The 26324-nt window shown below is 39.8% G+C and overlaps 1 protein-coding gene across 1 annotated transcript; it reads right to left on the bottom strand.

Annotated features, from left to right (window-relative positions):
- Positions 1-1933: 1933 nt before the first annotated feature.
- Positions 1934-26081, bottom strand: LOC139730295 (transcription cofactor vestigial-like protein 3). Its single transcript, XM_071641175.1, has 4 exons — positions 25466-26081; positions 22706-23246; positions 13603-14151; positions 1934-1996 (listed from the first exon to the last, which is right to left on the bottom strand). The coding sequence occupies exons 1-4, from the start codon at positions 25541-25543 to the stop codon at positions 1947-1949; spliced, it is 1218 nt and encodes a 405-aa protein (XP_071497276.1). The 5' UTR covers positions 25544-26081; the 3' UTR covers positions 1934-1946.
- Positions 26082-26324: the final 243 nt, after the last annotated feature.

Genomic DNA, 26324 nt, shown 5'->3' with positions numbered 1-26324 from the left:
TATTCAAGTCTAAACCATGATTTTGTCCAAACTGATCACAATAAAAAAAAAAACCTCATAAACTAAAACATGATTGTGTAAAGTGGGTTTGTCTTTAAAACAATAAAAACCAACTTGCATTTAGATCAAAAGAAGTCATTTTCTTTGCCGAAAAGAAACCTATATCGAATTGATTTAGTAGGTCCCAAACCAATCCATTTTCCAATTTCTCCATGAAAACTTTTGTCTTCAAGCATACTATCGCAGCACTACAACAAAAATGTATCAAGGGAAATTTAAACTTCAGCATGAAAGCAATATCTCTGTAGAAGCTTGCAGGTGTATTCTTGTTCGATTGGTTGTAACAACTTTACAGATCCACGAAGACACGAGCAGTGCTTCGATTAGAGGCGTCATAAGAAATAAATTTGCGACGGAAGTAAGATGTGTACGTTTTGACACATTTTGAATAGTCAATCTACTTAACAGTGTATCATTTCATAAAGCGGCTTACAATAATTACAGTTCCCAAGGTGGCATACTGAACAAGAACCAATATAAGCTGCGAGTATTTCCTCTGCTAATAATTATGGTTACTACAATTACACTAAGAGTTTTGATGTTCGCAAATGTCGTCGTGGCACAACAGCTAGACGGAAAGAGGAATGGGGTAATGTCCTGACCGAGACGTAAAATATATAAGCGATGGGGACGTAAATGTTAAACACGGTGATATTTTCTCACCTGGCAAGAATCTTAGAAATTGGGAAAGGATGAAAAAAGGCAAGACAAAAACAAAGTATGATAAACGACACAGACGTGAAAGAGTAACTCTTTTCATACCGCTTGTATTGTATCTTCACAAAACCGAATAACAAATCAGATTTGATGAGAAAATGGCGATTCAAATGTCTTGAAACGCTTTGTTATGACTAGTTGAAAGCGATGTGTTGTTTTTTGTTTTTTAAGTCCTGAAAAAAAAGAACCTTCGAGTCGGATAATTCAACCATTTACACAAGAGCGTCAGGCAGCGATATGAATGAAGTAGATTTCCAATAAAACTGGCTCAACATATTTAGAAAACTTCACAGTCGTCACAATCTTCATCGAGAGAGAGAGAGAGAGAGAGAGAGGTGGAGGCGAAAACTTCAGCGGTATGCATCATCACTTCGTTGCCTGGCAACGAGGATAACCAGAACAGTCCCAAGGTGCCTGGGCAGGCTCCGCGTAAACTAAGTCCTTTCTGAGTTCACGTTGAAGCTGATTCACGTGCAAAGACACCTCGACGTGTTTTTCGGGAGCGCTACACATTATTAGGTATACATGTTGAAGAGTTCTTGTCGTCGACAGAACCTCCCTCAAGTAAATGACGCCCGCAACTGACCGGCATCTATGAAGTTTGTTTGTCATAGACCTTGATTCGGCCCACGCATCGTCTGCGATACCCGTCATCTTGCCTGGCCACACGACATCTCCGAGCTTGTCTCCGTGATCGCGGAAAGAGAAAGCAACTCAAAACATTTTGAACGTAAAATTTTGAATTGTACATCTCCGCACTACACAATGCTCAGCATCCCATTTCTCATAGAAGAAAAATCATTTTCATGCATGTGCCACTCTGTACTCAATAACTCTTCCAGTTCTGCCTCCAAAAACAAAATTAATGTCCTCGCCTCCTTCACAGAACCAAACACGAGTGCGTCAATAAGCAACGCAGTACCTTACATAAGCCATCTCGTTTTTATTCAGTGATGTCAAAACAGTTTTGTCCACGTTCGGCATGGTAGTGTGAGAGTGGGAGCCTTGTAGCCTTGAACGTGGCAACATTGGCGTTCGTTTAAAGCACCTGGGCGTGGCCGTCTTGCACGTTCGCTGGGGACTCCCCCGGATGCCTGAACAGAATAGTCGTAGCTCTGCGCAATCTGGCGACAGCGGGAGGTGGTTGGGGCGGGTCCCGTCAGCGTGGATTAGAACCAGTACAAGTCTTTGTTGGTCTCGTGCGTGTCGATCGTAGAACCTGCACAGAAGTACGGAATACAAGAAAGGAGTATGTCATTTTCATTTTACAAAAATGTGATCAAGAGAAAGTCATTAGCACATGTATCACTTCAATAAAACTTAAACAACGTAGTTCTTCTTAATCGATAATCCATAGTTTTCTCAAGGGGCAGTATCATTTTTCTGTTTCACCTAAACATTTCCACACCTTGCTCAAGAAAGACATCGAGTGGAACACCTTGACCAAAGGGTGATGACACCGGGCAAGACTCTCGGCATCGAAACATGTAGGCATCCTGCTATAAAACTCCTATTTTAATTGTTTTCAATGACATGTCAGTAATCGAATCGTCCTTTTCAAGAAGTGACATATAACCATCACTTGACTTCGTGCTGACGAGACTCTGACGAAATTCATTTTTCCCTCATTTCTTTTTTCTATCTGGCTATCAAAATTTTATTCAATATCAGACTTATGACGGCGACGCCTTTATGCGTTCGATTTGGACCATTCAAAGTAACGTTTGCCTACAGACGTCTGTCATTACTGATCGATAGAGAACGAGAGCTTTCTGTACGAGACCAAAAATTGACGCGACTTCGTCGGGCATCGCCGCATCGGCCGCTGTCGTCGTCCTGGTCAACGCTATTCAAGCTCTCCGCTCAGCTGGCGACCCCCAATACCTCTTCCAACGCCCGTAACTGGCCTCTCTGTCTCCTCTGAGAGGGTGCAAGAGGTCCTGGAGCGGTGCCGATCGCGAGGGACCATCGCGTTCGCTCACGCACACCATTCTTCCAGTGGGCCGATCGAGATTAGTTTGATTAGTTTGATTAGTCTGATTTTGCATAACTTTGATTTATCTCCGTTTCATCGCTCCTCCTCACAGGTTGTTACTTCTCCATTCTTATTCCCTTTCAGATCACAAATCGTTTCTTTTTTATGCTATTCGCATCGGATAAACATATGACCTAAGATCAATTATTCTATCACAGAGTGTACAACTTTGCAGATCCATAACTCATTGAAAATACCATAGCAAGACTACTTCGATGGAAACATTTAAACGATTTTTCGACGTTTTGTGAAGAAAAACTCCTACACTGGCATTCCATTGAAAGTATTATGTTTGTTGATGTAGAAATAATCTCTAGGGTTTCCGGAGTGTTTTCCGCTTCTATGAACAGTGATGAAATAAAAGCTAAATAACGTTGGTCAAACCAAAACAAGCATTCTTATTGGAACTAGATCAACATTTCACAACGATTTATATGACATAAAACAGTTCATTTCTATTCACTTCAAACTAACAACTTGTGCCATTCAAATATTAGTACACAATGAACCGTCGTCAGACAACTGATCCTAAGATGACAAGGATAAGCGAATAAAACTCAACAAGAGGTATAGCAGTTATCGTCCGAAGTTCAGCGATGTTGTTTTGCCAAGAAGGGGACAAATGATTGGAAATGTCAATTTCTCCTGTACATATGTTCTTTTTTCTACGCTCGCAGTTAAAGGCAACTTTATCAAGAAAGTTAAAGTTGTAAACTCGAATCAATAATTCTAACATGGCTTCCGATGACGTCTTCCCCATCCTATATTTCTATCTTTTTCTCTGTGTGTGTGTTTTTGGTTTTTTTTTGTTTTTTTTTTTTTTGGGGGGGGGGGGGGGGGAGGGGGCTGTGGTAAATTTTAAATTCATTTTGGGAGAGAGCAGAGCGTAAAGCTAGATGCCCGTGAGTGACACGCCCAATATCGAATCAGTCACTATGAATGAAACACTTCAATCAGCAGCACGTATTCTCGTCTTCTGCCCGTCATGGACTGTGGTAATCCCGCACCCGATCTACCGCGCGCGAATACGTCAGCACCTCTTAGTTAACTGTCGTGCAACTCCTTTTTTTCCGCTATACTTCTTCTACCTATTTCTCCCTGTTTATTTTCTGACGCGACTCCGACTGAGCGCGAAAAGAGTCAAGAAAAAGGATGGAGAAGTATGAAATAACAAAACGGGGGCCTTATGACGAAAGCCTATGATATGAGGGCGCATGTTCAGTCCAAGCAATGTACGATAAACGAAAAGTGATATCATGTGCACAATCACGCACGTGCGAAGGAAAACTAAAAACAACCTGCGGAGGTCTGTCTTTGCTGCAGCAAATCACAACCAATATGGCGCGCTGAAAAATTGGCGATTATAATTGAAAACGATGATAATAGAGGGTGTTTCAAATCAGCGAAATTAAGCGAAGGAGGCTGAGAAGGTTGTGATTGGGCTTGATTAGCGGAGGTCAGGGTGCAGAAAGCTGGAAGGTCTGGTGACCGAAGGGTGGTGTCGATTGGCGATCAGAGCTCAGATTCAGCGGGCGATCGCTCGAATTAAGCAGACGATGACAGAACAACAGACTGGGGACGTTTACGCTGCGATAATTATCCCTCCGCTTGCCACGTGACCAAGTATATCATGGTGCTGAGCGTAACAAGTCAAAACGTCCGGAACAACGCCGTACAACTCAGTAAAGTTTTTTTTTTTTTCTGTTCTGTTCTCAATATGTTCTCTTATTGGAAAGTATTCGACGTCAGAGGTACAGAAGAAGAAGAAGAAAGAAAGAAAGAAAGAAAGAAAGAAGACTTGTCATTCGACATTTCACGGGGTGCTTTATACAGGGAAGTCAATGCTTGGACCTCCCACCCACTCCCAGCTCCCTCCTGTAGCGGAAATAACCAAGGCATGTTTCATTCCCTCTTGGAATGTTCAAATTCAGGACGGACACAAACAGACAAAATGCTTGGTCATATATTATTGATCGTATATTTTCACAGGCATCAACTAAGTTTGTTTACTCTTGACTGAACGATATGTATTTTTGCTTAATTCTTTATACCTCATAATGTTATTGTTAACCTGTTCCATACTGAAATCCCCCTAGACTTAATACACGGGCCACCAGATTCCCGTAAGGAATGGGTTAAATTCTCACGATTCCTCTTAATATTGTATGTGTGAACAATATGGGTACACAGGTAGACAACACTTAAAGACAGCCAATCCCTTTTACATGCAAATTTTTGAAAACTTGGTGAGAACACTTAGGTATATTGAAGAAAACATTATTTGGAAACCTCCTGTAAATTTTCAACTCAAGAGGGTCTTTATTTGTTTAGTAAATTGACCGTTAAGAATTGAATATTTTTTTCGTACTACAAAAAAAAATTACAAATCTAAACTACTATAGTCTAGTTTTACAGACCTGTGTGATGCACTTAGTTGCACGTGTAGTTCATGTAAGTGGTGTGTTGTTATTTGCTATCGACAACAAAGTAAGAGAAGCTAGTGAATTCTTCATTTCTAGCTGACAGCTTTAACACGCATATCTTTTGGATGAAGTATAAGTATATAATTATTACAACCACAGGAGGATTAATGTATGCAGCTGTGCCTAGTACACAGAATACGTTACGGTGAGCGTTTGGTGCATTATTTGAATTTTAACGGCTAACAACCTTCTAATATCACATAAATGTTATAGATTTACAATAGTCTTGTCATTCTGGTAGAATATATCATGTTCTGTATTATTTGGGAAGGAATGCAAAAGGGAAGGGCTATCTTTAAAAACAATGCAAAGTCAGATGTAAGATCCAGGAGAGTTCTGAGAGTGACGCTTTTAAAATCAATACAATCACTAAAGAGAGACAAACCAAAAGAAAAAAAGCGTTTAAGCAACCGCCATTGGGTATCAGGGGGACAACAGGTCTGGTGTTCGGCTACAAGTGTAATGCACAGACGTAATAGAGAAAAATACAACATTCCTCAAATGAAATACAGTCCTAAGGATTGGTGATTCTGGCGTTTGTCTCATTGTGTAGGCCTAGAAGTGGGAAGTGGGTGTGAAATTAATTCCAAACAGACTGATATATATATTTTAATAAAAAAATCCTCTAACATTTCACAAAACACACACGCACCCATATAATGATCATAATAAAACACTTGTTCCTTTTTATTTTGATTCCAGTTGTTTAAACTTGGGATAAAAGAGAAAAAAATGCAAGTTGGAATCCGCTACGCTTTCTTCCATTCACGCTTTAAGAGAGACGTGACATTTCACCGAAGTTTTTTACATCATTAACTTTCCTGATAGTTATCACAGCATCTAACCACTCCTGGTATTCTTATGAAGAGCAGAAGAGAGGCAAAAAGTGACCTCTTTGCTCATTAACCTTTTGCATGGAATTTACCAACGTCGAGTAGATGAAACAAATTTCATTTTCCCTACATCTTGCTACTTTCTTTCTTCTTTCTTCTCTGCTAAATCCACATTCTCTGAAATCCCGGCAGCTATGAAAAGTTGCTGACATTTTCGACTCTTAGCTCTTCAACAGGTGTTTGTAATCCGTCAATAGGAGTATCGACAAATGTCGTATAGAATATTCACTTGACTTGTAGATATGACCACGATGATACATGCCATTAAATGCCGAGAGATCTTGAAAACTTGATGAGGAGAACATAGAGCTTTTGAAGTACATGTACTATTATCTGGTCCGCTTTTGAAGACATTCGTACATGTAGTATTGTCTGGTCCGCTTTTGAAGTACATGTAGTATTGTCTGGTCCAATCTAGACGTACCATTCCGTGGTATGACTCTATTTGTGCACCACTGCGATCGAGGAGTTCTGCCATGTTGAGATGGGTGCACGACTTGATAAATCATAAAACCACGTTTCTACACACACACGTAGTACATGTACTACTGAAAGACCAGAGGTTTTGTTTGTTTGTTTGTTTGTTTGTTTGTTTCATTTACGTCTGAGAAGCCTAAATGCAGCTAGCCCATATTCAGCTGCAATAGTTAGTCTTCCACGGGGTCCAGTTGGGTGTAAGGCGGGACCACTTCACCGGGTTGAAACACCGTGCTCTTTGCGATGATAATGAAGCGGGATCTTTTACGTGCATGAGTTGTGACTCTGTCACACACGGGATATCCGTTTTTATGTCCCATCCGAGGGACAGACTGGAGTGTTTTGCCTCTAACGAGATAGAGGATACGGTATGATTACATACAACATTGCTCAGTGGGACTCGGGAATCGAACCCAGGTCCTTTGGCTCGTGGGCAGACGCGCTATACCACCGACTGAGCTAACTCGTGAAATTTAGGTTGAGAGCAACATCTCCACGGTCTTTAAGCAGTCTTTCCAGCGATCTCTCAGAGGTGGCCATGATCGTGACATGGCCTCCCTTGTCTCCATCAAGTTCTAATCTAGTTCGAATCGATTCCTCGGCGGTCTCACTGGTTTATCATCAAACTCTCATCGATCTCTAAACAAACATTAGCATTTCTGTGAAGTTTCATCCCTGATGTCCTGCCTTCAGTGGCGATTGCTGCACGAAACCAGTTGAAAATCATCCGAATTAACAATGCCTTCTAACAATTGCAACCAAATGTGGAAAAACCTTACAAAACGCCAGAATTCCTCCACTCCACTGGCTACAACTCCCAAATCCTGGTCATACGAATGTCCCTGCCACTGCACCACATGTCCTGGTCCTAGTCCTCTGAGAACCAGGTCTAACACTGATGATGCCCTTGCCTTTGCTCCTGCTGCTCAGCTTGCTAACTCTGGTCTCAGAAATCTGCGTCTCTCAGGGATCTCTATAATGGTTCTTTAAATCTCCGTTGGCCTCTCAAAGATCTTTGTCTTTCAAAGATTTTCCTTGGTCTCTCCGTAGGTCTTTCACAGATTTCTCTTTTTCTTTTAGAGAGATCTCCACTCTTCTCCTAATAATCCGTTTTGGTTTCTATAAGAGGTCTCCAAAGATTTCTCAGCGATCTGCTGGTCTGTCAAAGATCTTTGTTTTTGTTTTTTTTGTTTTTTTTAATCTCTCTTGGTCTCTCAGAGATCTCAGTTGGTCTTGGAGAGATCTTGATTCGTCTTCTAAACATCTATCTTGGTTTCTCTCATAAGTCTTTCAAAGATCTCTGTCTTCCAAACTTTTCTTTAAGTTTTTGAAAGATCTTCGTACGTCTTTCAAAGATTTCTCTTGGTATTTCCGAGATCTCCACTGGTCTTTCAAAAAATCCGTCTTGGTCAATAAGAGGTCTCCAAAGGTTTCTCTGAGATTTCTGTTAGCCATTCAAAGTTCTTTGCTTGTCTTTCGAAAATCTCTCTTGGTCTTTCAGAGATCTCAGTTGATCTTGCAAAGATCTTTATTTGTCTTCTAAACATTTCTCCTGGTTTCTCAGATAGGTCTTTCAAGATCTTTATTCGTCTTACAAACATCTCTCTTGGTTTCTCGGATAGGTCTTTCAAAGATCTTTGTCTTCTAAACATTTTTCTTAGTCTTTCAAAGCTTTTCGTACGTCTTTCAAAGATTTCTCTTGGTCTTTCCGAGATCTCCACTGGTCTTTCAAAAAATCCGTCTTGGTCTCTAAGAGGTCTCCTAAGGTCTTTCAGTGATATCTGTTAGCCTTTCAAAGATCTTATGTTTGTCTTTCGAAAATCTCTTTTGGTCTCTAAGAGATCTAAATTACGTAGGTCCTAAAGAGATCTCCGTACACACCAAACCAGACATAGCGTATCTTTGCACCTCCCCCCAAATGACAATCCACGTCTGCATTTGAAAAGACAATATGAAATTTCCGATTGTTTTTTTTTTTCTGCATTAGGGTTCCTCGTGGAGAAGCATTTTTTTCTCGTAAACTACCTCTAAAAATGCCATGGTTCCACTCCTATGAAAGAGCAACTATCATGTTCAAGTTGACGGTATGCAGAATGATCGGAGCTAACAAACAAAATTGAATATTTCGTATAAAAATCGCATCTTTAATTGGTTTTACCTGTTTTCACCGAATAGCCATATTGGACTCGACAACAAATGCGAATTAGCTGACCGGATGTCATCAACTCACACCAGCTTCTGCGCAAAACAATTTTTTAAAAGTGTTTTTGGGTAAACAATAATTTGGCAAGCGTACAACCCTTATGCCCCTTAAAGTTATTATTGCTGATACAAAAAAAAGAAAAAAGATCGGATTCAAGAGATTTAAGCTTATCTTTTATTTGATAATATTAGTAATAACATAAATAACAATTCACGTCAAAATAGTAAGCAAAATGTATGAGTAGGGAAATCAATGACTTGTAATGTAGACTATATCTGAACCTCATTCAGTGTCATTCGATTTGCAAAACAAAGATTTCCTTGTCACTAATATCACTGTTTTATGAAAACTGTGTGAAACTGCAATAAAAATCGACACCGTCCTTATTTCACGTTCGATTTTGTTGAAGTATCTACAATTGTATTAGCTTCGGGTTAAACCTGTGCAGCCCTACTGACATTGGTCTGGATTTACGGTGCAATTTAACCTTCTCAACACCATAACGTTAAAATGCCACTGACATCATATGCGATACAGCTGTCGTTGGTCATGACAGAGTTAATTTGGAAATGTCGTAAAAAATACGTGCGCTGGAGTGAAAGAGACACTTTTCAGCAGGTCCACATGTACAATATCAGTAGTGACCCGCCTGCATGCGAGCTCAACCGGTATGGCGTCACTCAGCGGCAACGTCCGCGGGATGAGGCGCCGCGGCGTGAAGAACCAATCTATTTCTGCTGTGTTCGGTGATTTATTTTGCTTCTTGTACATAAGAAAGAGAGCATGTACAAAGGGGAGGAGGAGGAGGAGGAGGAGGAGGAGGAGGACGCAGAAGAAGAAGAAAACAAGAAGAAGAAGAAAGTGTGGAGTGGGAAATTGGAGGACGCCCTCAATCCAATCGCTTCAGCGAACGTCGAAAGATATCATGTTATAATTATATATGTGTATCTTCTCTGCAATCCTTATCAACCTTCAAATTCCTCTGAAGGTGAAACTTAATCTAATATATACCTTGATATGTCGACTTCCAGCTAAACAACGACTACAAGTATAGTATAGCAACGAGTAAGGCAAACCTTTTCGTCTTTTCAGATGTTAAAATCATTGTCACTCCGATATACTATACACATAAAGTTCAATTTCAATTTCACCATTAAGCTGTTTTCATGTTTCTCATAAAAAATGGCACATCAATAGTAAAAACATACAATATTATACAATACCAAAGTTACAAAACAGAAATTAGATAGAACTTCATCTGAATGTACTACAGAGTGTCTCAATATAAAGCACAAAATGTCTGTTTACAGTAGTGTTGGGCTATGTTCAGAGTACGTGAGAGTTATTGGGTATATAATATATGTATATAATATATGAAGAGTTTGTTCGCAAAAACCGATAAGTCCATTTTTGAAGATTTTGATGTACGGTCTCTGTCTTAAAGTACAAAATAATACCTTCTAAATGATATATTGGTCACTACATATAAAGGTACATTTTTGAAGTTATGGTCAAAAGAAGCAAAATTTTTCTTATTATTTTCTTTATTTTTCTTGACCTTTAATCGCTAATATCTCCATTTGGCAAATATGGACTTATCGGTTTTTGCGAACAAACTCTTCATATGTATATATATATATATATATATATATATATATAGATAGAGAGGGACTTGTATATGTGGTTTACATGGCATACTAGTATGACATTTACTACATCATGCACATCATTTTTATCTATTAAACGTATGCAATCAAACAGAGAAGGCTAAACAGGTGCATATAAATCCAAGTGTCACCTGGTAACACACAATATTACATTAACATCCTCCCAATCATTCCGAGCTACCAATTACTATTAGTAGCCTACTGTCCTACAATATCTCCCTTATGTTTTGTCGCCCTATACACCACACACACACACACACACACACACACACACACACTCACACACACACACACACACACACAACTCAACTCAAATTCATGTCCCTAATCCTTTGCCGCAAAACATCGACTGGGTATGATTTTTTTTTCCTTTGTTTAATTTCTGTAATAAAATCTGAGGCGAGATCGTATCCATACACCTGAATCCTATATTATAACCCGCCAGAGCAATGGCTTGAAAGCTAACCCTGACGCCGCAGGACCAGACAAAAGTGCAGCCCCGTACGCGAGGGACCGCCGTGCTCGTATAGTTTACGGCATTGAGCACTATCGTATAAGCATACAGTCGTTAGTCTCAGTTAAAGGCAGATTAACCCGATGACGTATCCAATAAAACTATACATTCCGTGTCCGCTTGCCTTGTGCATCAAAAAATAGTAATAATAATAATTATGGCCAACATTTCACCTGAATTCTTGTACATGCAATTTAAGGGGAAAGAGCTGAGCGATACTAGTAAAAAATACTAGAAAACTAGTGAAATAAAAGATGCCTGGTGATTACCTATTAGCCTTAATAATGTATCAAGAAAAATACACGTTATCATTGCATTATGATATCATGATCAATATACGAATCAAATCAAATCAATGGAGAGCGAGAGAGAAAGAAGGGTGCGGAGCAGGCTGGAATCGCAAGGACTATTAGCTCTCGATAATCACGTTTTATATGTATGTATGATATCAAACAAAATAAATGAAAAGCGTGAGAAAGAAAATAACGTTATTTGTAATGTGTATGAAAGGACAGTTCCCCTCGCGTGCTGGAGTGATACTCGACGACGTCCAATCAATCTGCTAAAAAGGCCACTCCATATCAGGAACAACCTGATTAATTTCCTTTCGTATGACTTCCCTCCTTATCGCAGCGGATCTGAAGATTTCTGTTTTTCCCGTTTTCATCGGAAGACATACCGTCATCATGACGTCACAATCTAGACGGACCTTTCCTATTGACAACCACCGCCGGTGGTAAACAGGTGAAGTATCTTCACGTGAGCCGAGATTGTACGCCATCGGAAGATGACACCACTATACATCGTTTAATTCACGCGTTTTAAGGACCTAAGGGATAACAATCTTCTTGCAGGAAGGGTGTCATAGTCAATTTGACCTTTACCGAAACATAATGTACCCCCAATATGGGATGGATCAAACAACAACAACAACAACGACGACGACCACGACGACGACGACGGCGAGGAGGAGGAGGAGGAGGAGGAGGAGGAGCACCAAAGATTACGCAAGGAAGCACAAGCAAAATAAGTAAATGAATAAAAAGAACGCAGTACAACAGTTCCAAGGCCATGTTATGTTATGAATCATCGCTCTGAAGTCTTCTCGCTGAAATTTCAAAGTTCATAGCATTTCTGTGTCAATTTTCTGTGTCGTGAGTAGAATATCCGCCCCCCCCCAAAAAAAAATGATAATAATAATAATAATAATCGACGTGTCAGGTGTTTGGTGACGTTTTATGTTTTATGACATCCTTTGCATGGTGACCTCAACCCATGTACATAAGTCTATATACAAGTAACAAATACAGAATCTGTTATGAAAATATGCGTCATGGATTTTTGACGGTCGATTTTTCCCTCTTTCTGCAAGCGCTAAGCTCAGCCCTATGAAATAACAAGACTCTATATATTATAATATAGTATAAAATAGTATAAAAATAACATATATCAGTAAATGAATAAAATGAACGCAGTACAACACCTCTAAGGCCATCTTATAAATGACCGTTCTGAAGTGGTCTCACTGAAATTTCAAAGTTCATAGCATTTCTGTGTCAATTTTCTGTGTTGTGAGTAGAATATCCGCCCCCCCCCCCTCCAAAAAAAAAAAAAAAGAATCGACGTGTCAGGTGTTTGGTGACGTTTTATGTTTTATGACATCCTTTGCATGGTGACCTCAACCCATGTACATAAGTCTATACAAGTAATAAATACAGAATCTTTTATGAAAAATATGCGTCATGGATTTTTGACGGTCGATTTTTCCCTCTTTCTGCAAGCACTAAGCTCAGCCCTATGAAAGACTCTTGCTGTTTGTGACGTCATAAACAGCAAAGTCACTTTCATGAAAAAAAAATCAATTTTTCATGAAAACTACAAATTCCATCAGCTATAGATACTGACATATGTTAAGGGTGTAGCAATTATTCCCCTGCTTTCTGAAAGCGCTTAGTCCAATGCTCTTTCATTTTGCTACAAAAGTGAATTTTTGTGGAATTCCCTTCATAATTTCGTAGTGTCATCAAGTCTTGCCGGACGGGTAGAGAGGACATTATAATGTTGAATGTATCAGCGTGTTTATCAATAAAAGATATGTAATACATCAATCAAAATACCATCAATTCAGTCTCAGAGGCCATTGCATTTCATGTGGAAGTAATACAGTAATTTCCTTTTAAAGATAATAACACTAAAATGGGTGGTTGCAATTGATAAGCTATCTTTCTTGGGTTTTTTCTCCCTTGCGCTTGTTCAAAACCAGTATTAAACAAACACATGGGAACTATCATCCGTTTTGGCGGGATTTCTTTTTTTTCTTTTATCTTCCCTGTGCCGCCATATCAATTATTACCTGTCCATAGAATTGTGTGTGAAATATGGGCACATAATAATGAGTCCTCAGCACAGAAAGGGTCAAAGCATCACTATTCAAACTCTTCTGTTTCCACACACACACACAAAAAATACTGCCTTTTGCTAGGGGTACTTTTTAACGAAAAAAAATAGCATCTACACGGAATAATGAAGAGAAAACCTAATACCCTCTTTTACCTGATTCCACCGAGTATGTCGGGATGTCGGTGGTCGAATGATGACTGTGAGGAGTGTACGTGGCCGGCCATTCCGTGGTTGACGACTTCGTGAAGTCGCACTGGCCGGGCATCGTGGGAAGACGCCCCGGTCGGACGGAGGGCTGGATGAGAAGGGAGCTGTAGCGGGGATTGAAGGCGCTCCCCGGCGACACCCCGTAGCCGAGCTCGTGCAGCCCCGTGTGGTGATGGTGGTGATGATGATGCGGGTACGACGACTGGTGGTGAGCGCCAAACCCGTAGTGCCACGCGGCGTCCGCCTGCGGGTGATGCACCGACGCGCGGTGGTGCATGGTGTACGAGTCGGCCGCGGCGGCGGCGGAGAGGAATGACGACGTGTCGTGATGCGACATGGACCCAGTCGTGGCTCCCGCCTGGTACACAGAGTTCAAATGACCGCTGTTACTGTTGTTAGTGTTATTGTTGCTGTTGCCAACCGCACTGTAGAAATTCGAGTTCCAGAATGACGGGGGAAAGTTCCGTTTGCACATAGGCGTGACTGGACATCCGGCTTGGATTTGAATGGAAATAAAAGAAAATGAGTGAAAAACATGAAATTCATAAACAAATTCAAAATGGAGATAGACTCAGATATAACAGCTCGCAGGAAATGACACAATATTTAATTGGATAGCAGTGTGTATATAGAGTCGCGTGATTTTCGATGTCATTCCTTCTTCTCCCGACTTCAATGTCACAAAATCCTCTAATGATTTTTCCTTTAAAGATGGGAGAGCAATAAAGCAAACTACCCATAAATTAGCACATCATCGGGAGCCCTTATCTGCAACACTCACTAAATGTGACTCTCGTTTATTTGGCTTCGGCGATACGAGTTGACTTGGCATGTTGGTTGATGGCGGGGAATGCAACTATACGCGGCCATATATCACATTATACTTGGGGAAATGTTTGTGTTTGTGAATGATTTACATTCGTAAAGAAACTCTGAGGTTACATTCCATCCTATCTATAATTAGAACAGGAGCGCTTTGACAATTATAGAGATGCCTCAAAGGCTTTGATACATGCTTTCACTTTTCAAAATTATGGTCATGATATCAATAACATGTTTAGATCGATCCACGTTTTAAAATAGCGTTTTACACCTGGAATGTCGTATCGATATGTAGAAGAGTTACATGCTCTTAAGTCTTGCCACAGAACAGAGTACACACTGGGCTCCTTTATAGGGCCTTATGGTCATCGCAATTATAGGCCCTATACTTCTCAAAAATCTTTCTTGTACGAACTGATGTGAGCAATGTTTTGAAAACTTTACGGTATAATGAATCCGCTTTTGAACTGATGAAATGAAAACCGTGAACAAAAAGCAACAACAATAAACTCCCCCCCCCCCCTCACGCACACACACACAAACACACGTTACTAACATACATACATTCATACATACAATTACAAACACACATACACACGCACGCACACGCCATCACAGTCAACGATTCACGTGCAATGATTCTTCCACCTTTTTGTATCAATCACTCATCCAATTTACGAGTCGCACGTCTGCCCGGTCCCCCGCGCACTTCGGCATGCGCTACCCGCCATTTCTACATCTTCCCCCGACGACCGTTAAGATACCAGCTGAGGTCAGAGTTCAATAATCGACAGGGTTCGTCAAGGGTGGTGCGTGCAGCGAGAATACGTTTGGCAAGCAATCATCTCTTCTTCGCTTTGTGTTATACGGACTCATGCATTTACAATCCCCTATGAAAGTAAAAGTTAGCGAGGGATAGTCATTCAACTTGGCATCACATTCATGGCTATATAGGCCCTACTGTCTTTACTACTACGAATCTACGCTAATGAAATACATAATCATGTCAGCATGGATGTACCATGCAATATGAATTTTTAAGAGTTTGTGTGGTATTGCACTGAGGAAAAACAAAGTCATCCATGTGGTGCAGGGCTTGGAAATGGCCTCCAAAATGTTTGTGCTTTATCTCCGTTCACCGTCTTGTAACTTTGTAAAAGCTCTTTCTACAACTTACAGCGCAGCATAATTATGACTGTAGGGCCCATCACAAAAAAGAAGAAGGTACGAGTATCCCAATATCTCGTAAACTGTGCAAGAGAGAATGCAGACCTCTTTTAAAGGTGTATACAATCGCATCTTATTTACGAGATTGCTCTAAGGACCGCATAGATTTCAAGGATCAAAATCACTGCAGAGAGAAATAAAAGTTTTATGTGCGGGTTCCTTTTTTTATTATCATCATTTTGGGGTTTTTTTTTAATGCGTAAAGTCTATTAGCACGGTCATGTAACTTTTGCTGGAATGATTATGTTAATCTTGTTATCAGGCCTGTGAGAGGAAATTCAGCATTCCTCCCCACCTCCTGCATTTTCTAATTGTCAAAATGTTTTGTGCTTTTTTTCACCATATCATTTGTTTATCCTTAAATACCATTTTTCATATTTTTGTAATTGTTGACACATATGTACTTATGTTTTATGTGAGAAAACAATGTATTTACAAGTTCTGTTGGAGATGAAAAAAAAATAGATGAATGAATGAATGAAAAAAGAGAAAGATAGGAATGAGTGAGATAGATAGATAGATAGAGAGAGAGAGAGAGAGAGGAAGTGTGTGTGTATTTGTTTGTTTGTCATGCATGTATAGGCCTATTATAATCATTGTTATCAACCAACAAAAGAAAAAGTCACCTTATCACCTAGGTAATGTTAGATTGTGTGTATTCAATTTGCTTTGCAGTTGGAATCGCCTTGTGTTGAATAAGATGACCATTTTAAACGAGGAAGTAGGGGAGCACTGTGGCATAGTGGATAAGACTCGGGACCCGAGTTCGAATCCCGCCCAGCGCTTATACGTCCTTGAACAAGATGTTTTTACCCAATGTGTCCCTCTCGACCCAGGTGTATAAATGGGTACCTGGCAACGCTAGGGTAATTATAATAGCAGGGCCCTCTGGTAGAGCAGTGGCAACACTGAAGAGGCTACCCTGGGTAAATAAGACCTTATTATTATTATTATTATTATTATTATTATTATTATTGTCATTATTATTATTATTATTATTATTATCATTATCATTATTGTCATTATTATTATTATTATTATTATTATTATCATTATTATTATTATAATCATAAGTAGGCATATAAATACTGACGTTAAGGTAGACTATAGTACCGCGTACAGCCTACTTCGTTTATTTTGTAGAAGAAACAATGTGAATGCAGGGGGAAAATAACGCGTCCGCCACCCTCGGGGGAAAAAACAGACCAAGGTCATACGTCATAGATGTCAACGCTATCTCGTGAAAGTTCAGCAGGCTGGTGACACTGAACGACAAATCATGTGCACGGAAACACTCGGATTTTCCATCATGGAAACGCCGTCCAATTATTCCACATAACCGCAGGCGCTTACGACTTTCGAAACAGCAATAAATTCCCAGAATCCACCGGGTAATGTGCGATAACACCGCAAACAATAAAGTTGCGAAACAATAGGCCTACACGTCACAGACACTTCAAGAAGATTTCTCGACGCAGTAACTGTTCTTGTGTCTCCTTTAAATAACACTGGGGACAATAACTACAGATCTACAAGTGCAGCAAATTTGAATTGTTTAAAACTCTCAAGTTGTCAAAAATACGATAATATTAGATAACAAAATGTTAGCAGTGTCCTCAGAATCGGACTTAACAGAAGCAAGTTATGTAATTTCACCGAGTATCATCAAAACAGTGATGTTAGCACCAACCACCAGTCATGCCAACAAGATGAAATGCTGATGCCATGGCCTCAACGGAGATCTCTCTTCCATTTAGACCAACAGGCGAATTTATTTTCTCGAAATTTCTATTCCTTAACATGAAGTCAAAAAGAAAAACACGTATCCCGTCATCGAAGTTGTATTAAGTTGGCAAACCAAGTAATGGTGAACCAAAAAATGAGGTAAATTGTGTCATTTTTCACTATTTCCTCCCTCTCCTCGTTAACTCGGTAGCCATCTCAAGAGAAAGGGACAAAAATGTTTAGAACGCAAAGCAGCTGAACAACGCTTTAGAAAGATGACAAAAGCAATATTGAGCAATCATTAGATTATGTACAAGCTCCCTTTAATTTGGAGTACGTCTCGCGTAATGGCTGATACATCATGCAATATTAACACAACGTGACAAGCTTCCAAAATACCACTCATTTTACATGTTGTATCGAAAGAATCTCCTTTTCTCCCTGACAATATCAAAGCCCACTAGTTCAAAGGGAACCTATTCCTTCCCCTAAAAAAAAGTGCATCAGGTTGCGTTGCGTCCTTTAATGTGTAATTCTACCGTCGTCTTATGGCCTTTAACATCTCCTTCCCCTCCATGTTTTGAAGTTTGCGTATTGTTATTTCATTTTCATCACTTCAGTTTTCATGACAACGTATAATTACTACAAGCTTCCACAACTATTTTATATTCTTCTCAGTGCACGTTGTTTTGCTCAAGAAACCTTGGTTTGATTTGATTTGGTTTTACTATTCAACATCTCAAACACAAAATTGATACAATCGATTGAACATAAGACTAGACATAGCGTCGTAATTCAAAAAGAAGACAAGAGAAGACAATTTATACAAACATGAAAATCAATGCGGGGGACCTACCAAAAAGCGGAGCTTGTATCGTGTAGTATAGGTCCCTTATTTTCTGTTACCAAAGAAAGTGAAATACCTGTGTTCTTTTCGGAAAATGAAATAAAATTTTTATTGAATTGAATTGAATTGAAAAGTGTAAAGTATAGGCCTTTGATATTCACGTTCTAATTTCTACAAGACCAAATGAGGGATTGTACGGTAGGGTCTCTAAGACGTGATCAACTAGCCTTCTCGTCGGCGGCTTTACGTGCGATTTCACATCATGTTTACATTATATATTTTCAATAAACAAGATGGAATCAAACAGAGAATGAAAGAGGATACGTCAAGGAAGGACCTATGATTGAAAAGTTAATACATTATAGTCATAAAGAGTTCAAATAGTTCCTAGAAACGGTGATATTACATGTCGGTGAAAACATGTGCGTCTTCCTTAACTTTCTTAATTAATCGTACATCAGATTTCGACGAAACGTCCCTCTATCATTCTGTTCGTCTGATCTTAATTACTCCAAGGGAATATAAATTATTGGCGGAGATGAGAATTGGGCTTTCAACTTTTTGTGAGATACCAAGAAACCACTTAAGAAATAGTACAGAGCATATCATATTTTAAGAGGCATTCAAAGTTTATTAGATGAAAAATCGGTTTTGGAATAGCTGACATCCATAAACAAAGTAAAACAAAGCAATCCTAATAAAAGGTAGGTCCCGCTTTTTATTAGGAATGCTCTTTTTTGGATATCTCAGCCATTTTAAAACCGATTTTCATCAAATAAATGTTGAATCGCTCTTGGAATTACATGCTCTTTCATATTTCATGAGAGGTTTCTCCTTATCTCACCAAAAGAATATTAGAAACCTGCAGGTAGGTCTCAACCAGAACTATGCGCTCCCTTTAATCCTTTCTGTGACATGGATTCAAAAATGTGGACAAATTTCACACACATACCTTTAAACAGGGGATGAATGTGACACGCACAGGGTTAAAGGCCACTTGAAGAAGATGGTATAGAATTTTACTTTAAAGGGCGCCATGCAACCTGATTAACTACACATCACCGACAAGCAAACATCGTCCGTTCCTTACTGTAATCGTCTGTGTTATCGCCTAAATATCCACTCATCTATTTATTTTGTTTCCATGCATTAGTTTGCTATCTCTTTATTTGTTATGACTATTATACATCTTCTACATGAACGAACTTGCCATAAATTGCGTCGAATAATCCTGTCTATAATCATAGAGAACCGTGCATCACAGTCAGAGCTCAACTCTAAAACTCACTGTATATTATACGAATAATTTATGAGTTGTGAGTGCATCAGGGCACGAATATCGCACGAGGCGCGAGATAAGCCACTGGTCTATTCAACAAGGCGCGTAGCGCCGCGTTGAATAGACCAGTGGCGAATCTCGCGCCGAGTGCGATATTACGTGCCCCAATGCACGAACAAAATCATAAATTGTTCGTTTTATACAACACCTTGTCCACAATCACAGTACTAAATTAGTGACCGCCAACTCATGAAGGCCCAAAAATAAATGTAACAATTAGGCCGAGAATTGTAAACTACCCTGTGTACTGCTTTCAAACACTCGTCATGATTCGACCACACAGTCATAGGAATCACAAACTCTGCAGGGTCTATACCCATTCTTCACTAACGTTAGATCGAGTTAGGCCTGACTGTTAGGCCGATCTGAGATGTCGGTAGATCTAGTAATAGGTCTAGACTTTGTCTATTTCCGAAAATGATTTTGTATAAAAACACAGAAAAATAATCAAATTACGGTTTCTCAACTTGAAATGAAGTCTTGATTTTGGGATCACAGTGGTCCACGTAGCAGATCAGAGTCAAAAGTAAAAACACAGCAGTAGGTAAGGCCGCAATACTGTAGTACATGCAACTAGCTAGGTAAGGTATAGCTGCGCGTACACGTTAACGTTGCAGTACTCCGCCGCGCCTGGTCTGTGAGACTTACCGGCAGCGCAGCGCAGCCGGCCAGCACGTAGTTTGCTGGCACTTTGCTAGTGTGAGCCACAGAACTCTACAGTGAGCGGCCGTGCAATAGTAGCCCCCTGCGAAGCCGTGCTATAGTACCTTCGAGCCGTGCAATAGGCCCATGCCAGGGGCCTATTGCATGGCTGTCACTCTCAATGAGTTTGATAGGTATTTTCTATTGAATGTCATGTGACATGTTCTTGGCCAATCACAATTCGACATCATTCTGAGGTGTTGTATAAACTATACTGCCTTGAGCTTGAACGTTCAGTTTAGATGCCACCATTGTCACTATCATTACCATTGTCAATGTTGATAACTGTTTTCACAACAAATTAACTGAAATCAATCAAGTGTTTATAAATGAAAGGTCTACGTATTTTTCTTGCTCAATATTCCCGTGAAGCTATGCACTATGGTATCACCAAAAGAGCATTATCATTCAGATACTCTGATTTACATCACTAAGGTGATATGTTAGCTTGCTTGGAAGGTTATGTAGTCTTGCTACATCGACATTTGAGAATACATAATTATTCTGCACGATGACCGTTACTTCGTCATCTCAACTTCGGACGCCGAAAACACGCACACGCTACAACACCGTCTCTTTGAGACACTTGTCTTCAGTAGGGTGTACTTTTTCTGTGTGCAATGCTCTCCCAGTTCGTTTGTTTGTTATTGTTATTTTGTTCTTGCAATAGCATAACTTAAAGGAATAATACAGTATTGGTGGAGATGAGAATTAGGCTTTTAACTTTTTTTTTGCGAGATTCCAAGCATGCCAAGAAAACACTTGTTAAATAGTACAGAGCATACTATTCTACGAGGAATTCAAAGTTTATTTGATGAAAATCGGGTATGGAATGACTGAAACATCCAAAAACAAAGTAAAACAAAGCGATCATAAAAAAAGTGTGGGTCCCACACTTTATAAGAATTGCTCTATTTTGGATATCTCAGCCATTTCAAAACCAATTTTCATTAAATAAACAATGAATTCCTCATGGAATTACATGCTCTTTCATATTTCATAAGAGGTTTCTCATTATCTCACCAAAAATGTTAGAAACCTGAAATTAAGTCTGAACCAAAATTATACAATCCCTTTAACACACCATGGCGGCAGTTTATCCAAACTTTAATCAGACTTCTCTATTTTGCCCCCCCCCCCCAAAAAAAAAAAAGTTTCTTTGAATTCTGAACTATTCAGACATCTCCTATAGTCACGCTCGGAGAGAAAAGAAACCTCTTTTCCCAGGTAATATTTTGGTGTTTTATGGCAATTTCGAACAAAACGCAGTGACGTATATTCTCCTTATTGATATACAGGTAAATCTACTTTCAGAATATTTCTAGTCGATTGCGTGATATTTCAAATACACGTACCACAAGCCTTGAATCTTATCAGAATGACTTTGAAGCTGGTGTTTCTACATGCAGTGATTTGCATAAACGTCTTTTCTCTCTCTCTCTCTCTCTCTCTCTCCCTCTTCCTCTCCTTCATGAGGCAAAAACAAAATCAAACAAAAATTATCAAACCGATGACTGCTCTTAGGCTGCGTTCACATAGAAGTATACTATTCGGGTATTCGGGTTCGTTTTTCGAGGGCACGCGAATAGCTTGAATCGAACGATAGGATTTCCTCACACCGGTTCACATAGGAGGGCACTATTCGAAAGTACCGAAAAGCTGCGAAAAGTATAGCAAAGTGGGAATCGAGCTTGTTCGATTTTCTTGCACCGTATACCGTCTCTCGTTTATGAAATAATGACACTTTTATTCTGGATTTGCCCTTTAGCAAAAATAAGCATGTAGACTGACATTCTGATGCAGTTTAGAAATTGTTAATAAGATTTTCTGGGATGTAAGAGGAAGAAATCCTCACTGCATGGGATGGTGAGTTGACGATGCGGGTGGTGGTTTACTCGGTGCCCGAATAGCGAATAGCGAATAGCGAATAGCGAATACCGAATACTTCTATGTGAACGCAGCCTAAAGTGCACTCCCGTTCTAACGAAAACGGATATAATGCATTTTCGGATACAACGAGATAAAACTCGGGTCCAAAAATCATCATCTACATAATCTTTATACGGCAACTTTGTTTGTTCGGCAATATAACAAAATTTTGAGATAACGAAAGAAAACTGCCGGTCCCGAGGACTTTGTTATAACGATCATCGCCTGTACCTATCAAACGTTGAGTCACGCTGTGAACCTGTGGGCCGAAATTGGACTCACGTCATTTCCGGTGGCGCTGTGCACTTTACATTCTCTGGGTGAGGATATTGCTCAATATATGGGATTAATTACTAGTAGTTTCAATGAAAACGGGTTAAGATTTGCTCATGTAAATCTTTGTATACTATTTCCCCCCCCCCCTTTTTTTTTTTTTTTTTGCTTGTACAATCCCATACCTGTATTTTTGCTTGACCAGTTTGTGCCGTCTGATCCGCTTTCGCTGTTTCCAGTAGCTTCAGACCTGCTTTTATGCACTCCTTCGGGTGAAAAACTGCTGTGCTGGCTCAGCGAACGACTGAAGTGCTCGTCCACAATTTTGTCCAAGTCTCCGGTGTAGAAGGTAAAAATAACACACCGAGAGTTGACATAGTCCGCTTCGGAGGCAGGGCCTTTGTCCACACTCCCCGATTCCCTCTCTTCCTTAACCCCCAACACCGACGAAACCGTCGCCAGAGAGGACGGGGTAGAGTGAAGGGACGAATGCGCCGAGTGGCCCTGGCTGCTTCCAGCGCTGCTGGCACTGCTGCCCACGCTGTGCCCAGTGTAGTGCGCTGGGTGATGGAAGTGGGGGTGATGGTGGTGCCCGGGATTTGCTGTGCTTGCAAAGGCCGACAAACTCGGCGTGTGGGGGGCAGAATGGTGGTGTGTCGACGTCGAGCTGAAATCGACCGCCCCGTCCATTCCCATTCCGTCTTGCATCTTGTAGTGCCCAAATTTCTACATGCATACAAAATGAATACACATCACTGCATGGTCGAAACACTTGATTTCTCATCAGTGAAAGGTTGTCTCGTGCACGAACAGAAACACTTCTCGACTGCCAAGCGCTGGCTAGAAAACTCCTCCCATATACCTTTCTCACACGCGTTACGTAATCATATCATAATTTGAGAGGGTATAGCTAACGCTTGACACAACTACTCGAGCTCGGTTCTTTGCTCACTGCAAATTGGAAAATCTCTCCATTATCGTCTGACAAGAATGCATGGCTCGCAGTCACGTGACTACCAACAACAAAAACCAAAAATCCTGGGAATGAAATTTACAAAGAATCACACAGGTGCTTCGCATTCCTTGCACGTCAATAATTCTAAGCTTGCCAGGAACGCGTAACCGGTATAAGCCATGCAGTAGTAAATCATTAATGTTGGGATTGTTGGAAAAATTAGATTTGCTTCTTGATGTGTGCTTTTATTAGATGTCCCGATATGTAGAAAGCTCATAATCTACTACTGATGTAAAAAAAAAATGGAATTATATGTCGGGATGACACAAAGCATTTTCCACCAACTATAAAGCCGATGGCGATCATTTTATAGCCCCACGATGTATTTTTTTTTTTATTCAGAAATCAAATCACTCATGTATTTTTTTTTTCATTTTACAGTCACTTAGAAATCCATAATTAAAGAACAAACGAGAAAGAAGGTTACTGAATAAAAGGACAGACAACATTTCAATTTCAAATGCAACTTCCCTGAGGCGATGGATCTCATAAAACCAGAAGTAGACATAATCTACGATAGAAAAATAATTAAGTTATCCCGATTGCCAACTCGACAAGAGATTGAAAATAAGGTTAGAACTGAAGCCAATTAACTTTATAAACCGAGTAATTTGGCATCATGTTATCATATCACATGGTTTCCTTATCCGTCTAGCACAAACATCTTGTTGCTCTCTATTCTGACTGTATGAACAGGAATTTGTCTCATTTGGATTATCTTTAAGAAATGTGTTCCATGTCATAACTATGTTTAAAGTCGTCATTAATTTTTTATCCGAGAGGATAGGACTGGTAAAAGATTGAATACAAAAACGAAGAAACTCCCTAATTGTTGCCTCGGGACGAAAAACTAAGCTTTATGCAATCCAACTCGACAAGTATTAATAGCTACAAAATAATTGTCATTCAAAATGTTGTAATCTTTATCAAATAAAACTTGCTCGAAAGCTAACCAATGTTAATTTTTCGAGGTAAAATTGCAGGGCTCTTGCAACGACACTTATGATCTAAAAGTCACACTTATCAAAAGGAGCCATGCTCTAACCATTATGCAGTCGAACAAGAGGTATAGGCGATCTTTAATTGCAACACATAATTAGCTTTTGAAGTATATAGGCTGAATTGTATGCCCACGCGTTGTGGCTGAGTTTATAATGGTCGCATTTCAGTGACCTCTAATACATATCTCAACTTCTCATATCTTCTCGCAGTGTCCTTACAGTGTAATTCCTCATCACGTACACGTTTCATGTTGGCTTTGGTAAATGGTGTTAAATATAGGTGAAAACTTACAGAATGGTGAGCATTTTCATCGAACTCGGCATAAATGTGAGAAACAGAGACGTTAGGAAATTTTGAAGCTTCATGTGGTTTAGTGGAACTGATATAATTAGTAACGACCACATAAGCAAACTAGAAAAATAAGGTCATTACTTCACATACCTCCACGTGTCTGGACCAACACACAAATCTCACTGCATTTCCTACTACACGGGAAGTGAAAAATAAAAATAAATTTAAAGAAATGCCTTCCCATCAATTTTTCTAAATTGTTATTTTGCAACATTTGCATTAGTTGCTATGTTAGAAACCCAAATATATAAATGGGTATATCTATATATATATATATATATATATGATTTATCTTTTCTTCTTCTTCTTCATCTTCTTCTTTGTGCAGAAGCCAACGACATTTTTGCGAGTTGATGACATCATTCCCTCAGTTATTGCATAATATCTTGCAGCGACCAATATCACTATCTGACGAAGCATGTAAAATTATGAATAATCAAAGACTACATCTACAAATAATTTCACAGCATCCGATTTTCTCCATCAATTTTGTTCAGCTATTTTGCTGTGGCGTTTGTGTATTTCATAGCTAACTTGTCGTGCAATCGATATTTACACCTGTACACGTATAACTGACCTGAGCAAAGGGACGTTGGTAGAACGAGTATTGGTACCCTTGGTACGCGCTCTGATACATCACGTCCAGACAGCTCATGTTGGCAGAGGCTTGGTTAACAGTTTGACAGAATAGTTAAAGCAGACAGACGTAAGTCAACTCAAGAGAATACTTGTCTCTCCCAACTCGGCAACTCTCTCCCATACACTTTTCCTTCACGCTGATAATGTCACGAAGCCTCTTGTTTGGCATCACTTCCAAAGATTGAAACGCTGGCACCCGATGGTGCTATTAATTATTCACAAATTCTCGGTCTCCTCTTGATAGCGTATATGTCGTTTGATGGGAAATACCTGGTTCATCACTCGTGTTTGTGGTTTGCTTTGTATGGCGTTGATGAAGGGAACACCTTGCAGTTTGTTACAGGTGAGTCACGTGAAGTAGATCATAACACAATTAAAAGTTTCCATGAGAAGAAAACATCTCGGCCCGAGTCCGTAACATGTCGTATCATGTCACCCTTATTTTCGACTTCTGTTGTATTCCGAGTCCTATTTTAAAAACGTTCCTTTTTCTCTGAAGCGATCGAAGGATGTTCATAGTTCTTCCCAGGGCCGGGATTCGATGATGGAATATTACTTTTGAAAGCAGTGTCAGCGCTGATTATCTTTAAGAGCTTACCGACGAGAGATTAGTTGTCACCGACTTTCTACGATCGAAAAGACCAGGTTGAGTTAGAATATACGCGGAGGTAGAGAACATGATGTGGCCGATCTGTCAACATGTGATCAATTCGGTGAATGTTATATCCTTGAGAAGATGATGGTGAGATAGATCCCAAGATTCGAAGAAAGGAGAAACGCTCGGCGAACAATGGACA

Source organism: Diadema antillarum, unplaced genomic scaffold (assembly GCF_040938485.1).
Source record: "Diadema antillarum isolate AM-2024a unplaced genomic scaffold, OU_Dant_1.0 scf00000022, whole genome shotgun sequence".
In the NCBI taxonomy this organism is placed as follows: domain Eukaryota; kingdom Metazoa; phylum Echinodermata; class Echinoidea; order Diadematoida; family Diadematidae; genus Diadema; species Diadema antillarum.
This window is presented reverse-complemented; position numbering and strand designations above follow the sequence as displayed.

Coding starts and splice junctions, on each gene's coding strand:
- LOC139730295 (XM_071641175.1), bottom strand. CDS start 25,543: ATGAGCTGTCTGGACGTGATGTATCAGAGCGCGTACCAAGGGTACCAA. Junction 23,247..25,465: donor ACCAACGTCCCTTTGCTCAG/GTCAGTTATACG, acceptor GTATGCATGTAG/AAATTTGGGCACTACAAGAT. Junction 14,152..22,705: donor CTGGTCAAGCAAAAATACAG/GTATGGGATTGT, acceptor TTCAAATCCAAG/CCGGATGTCCAGTCACGCCT.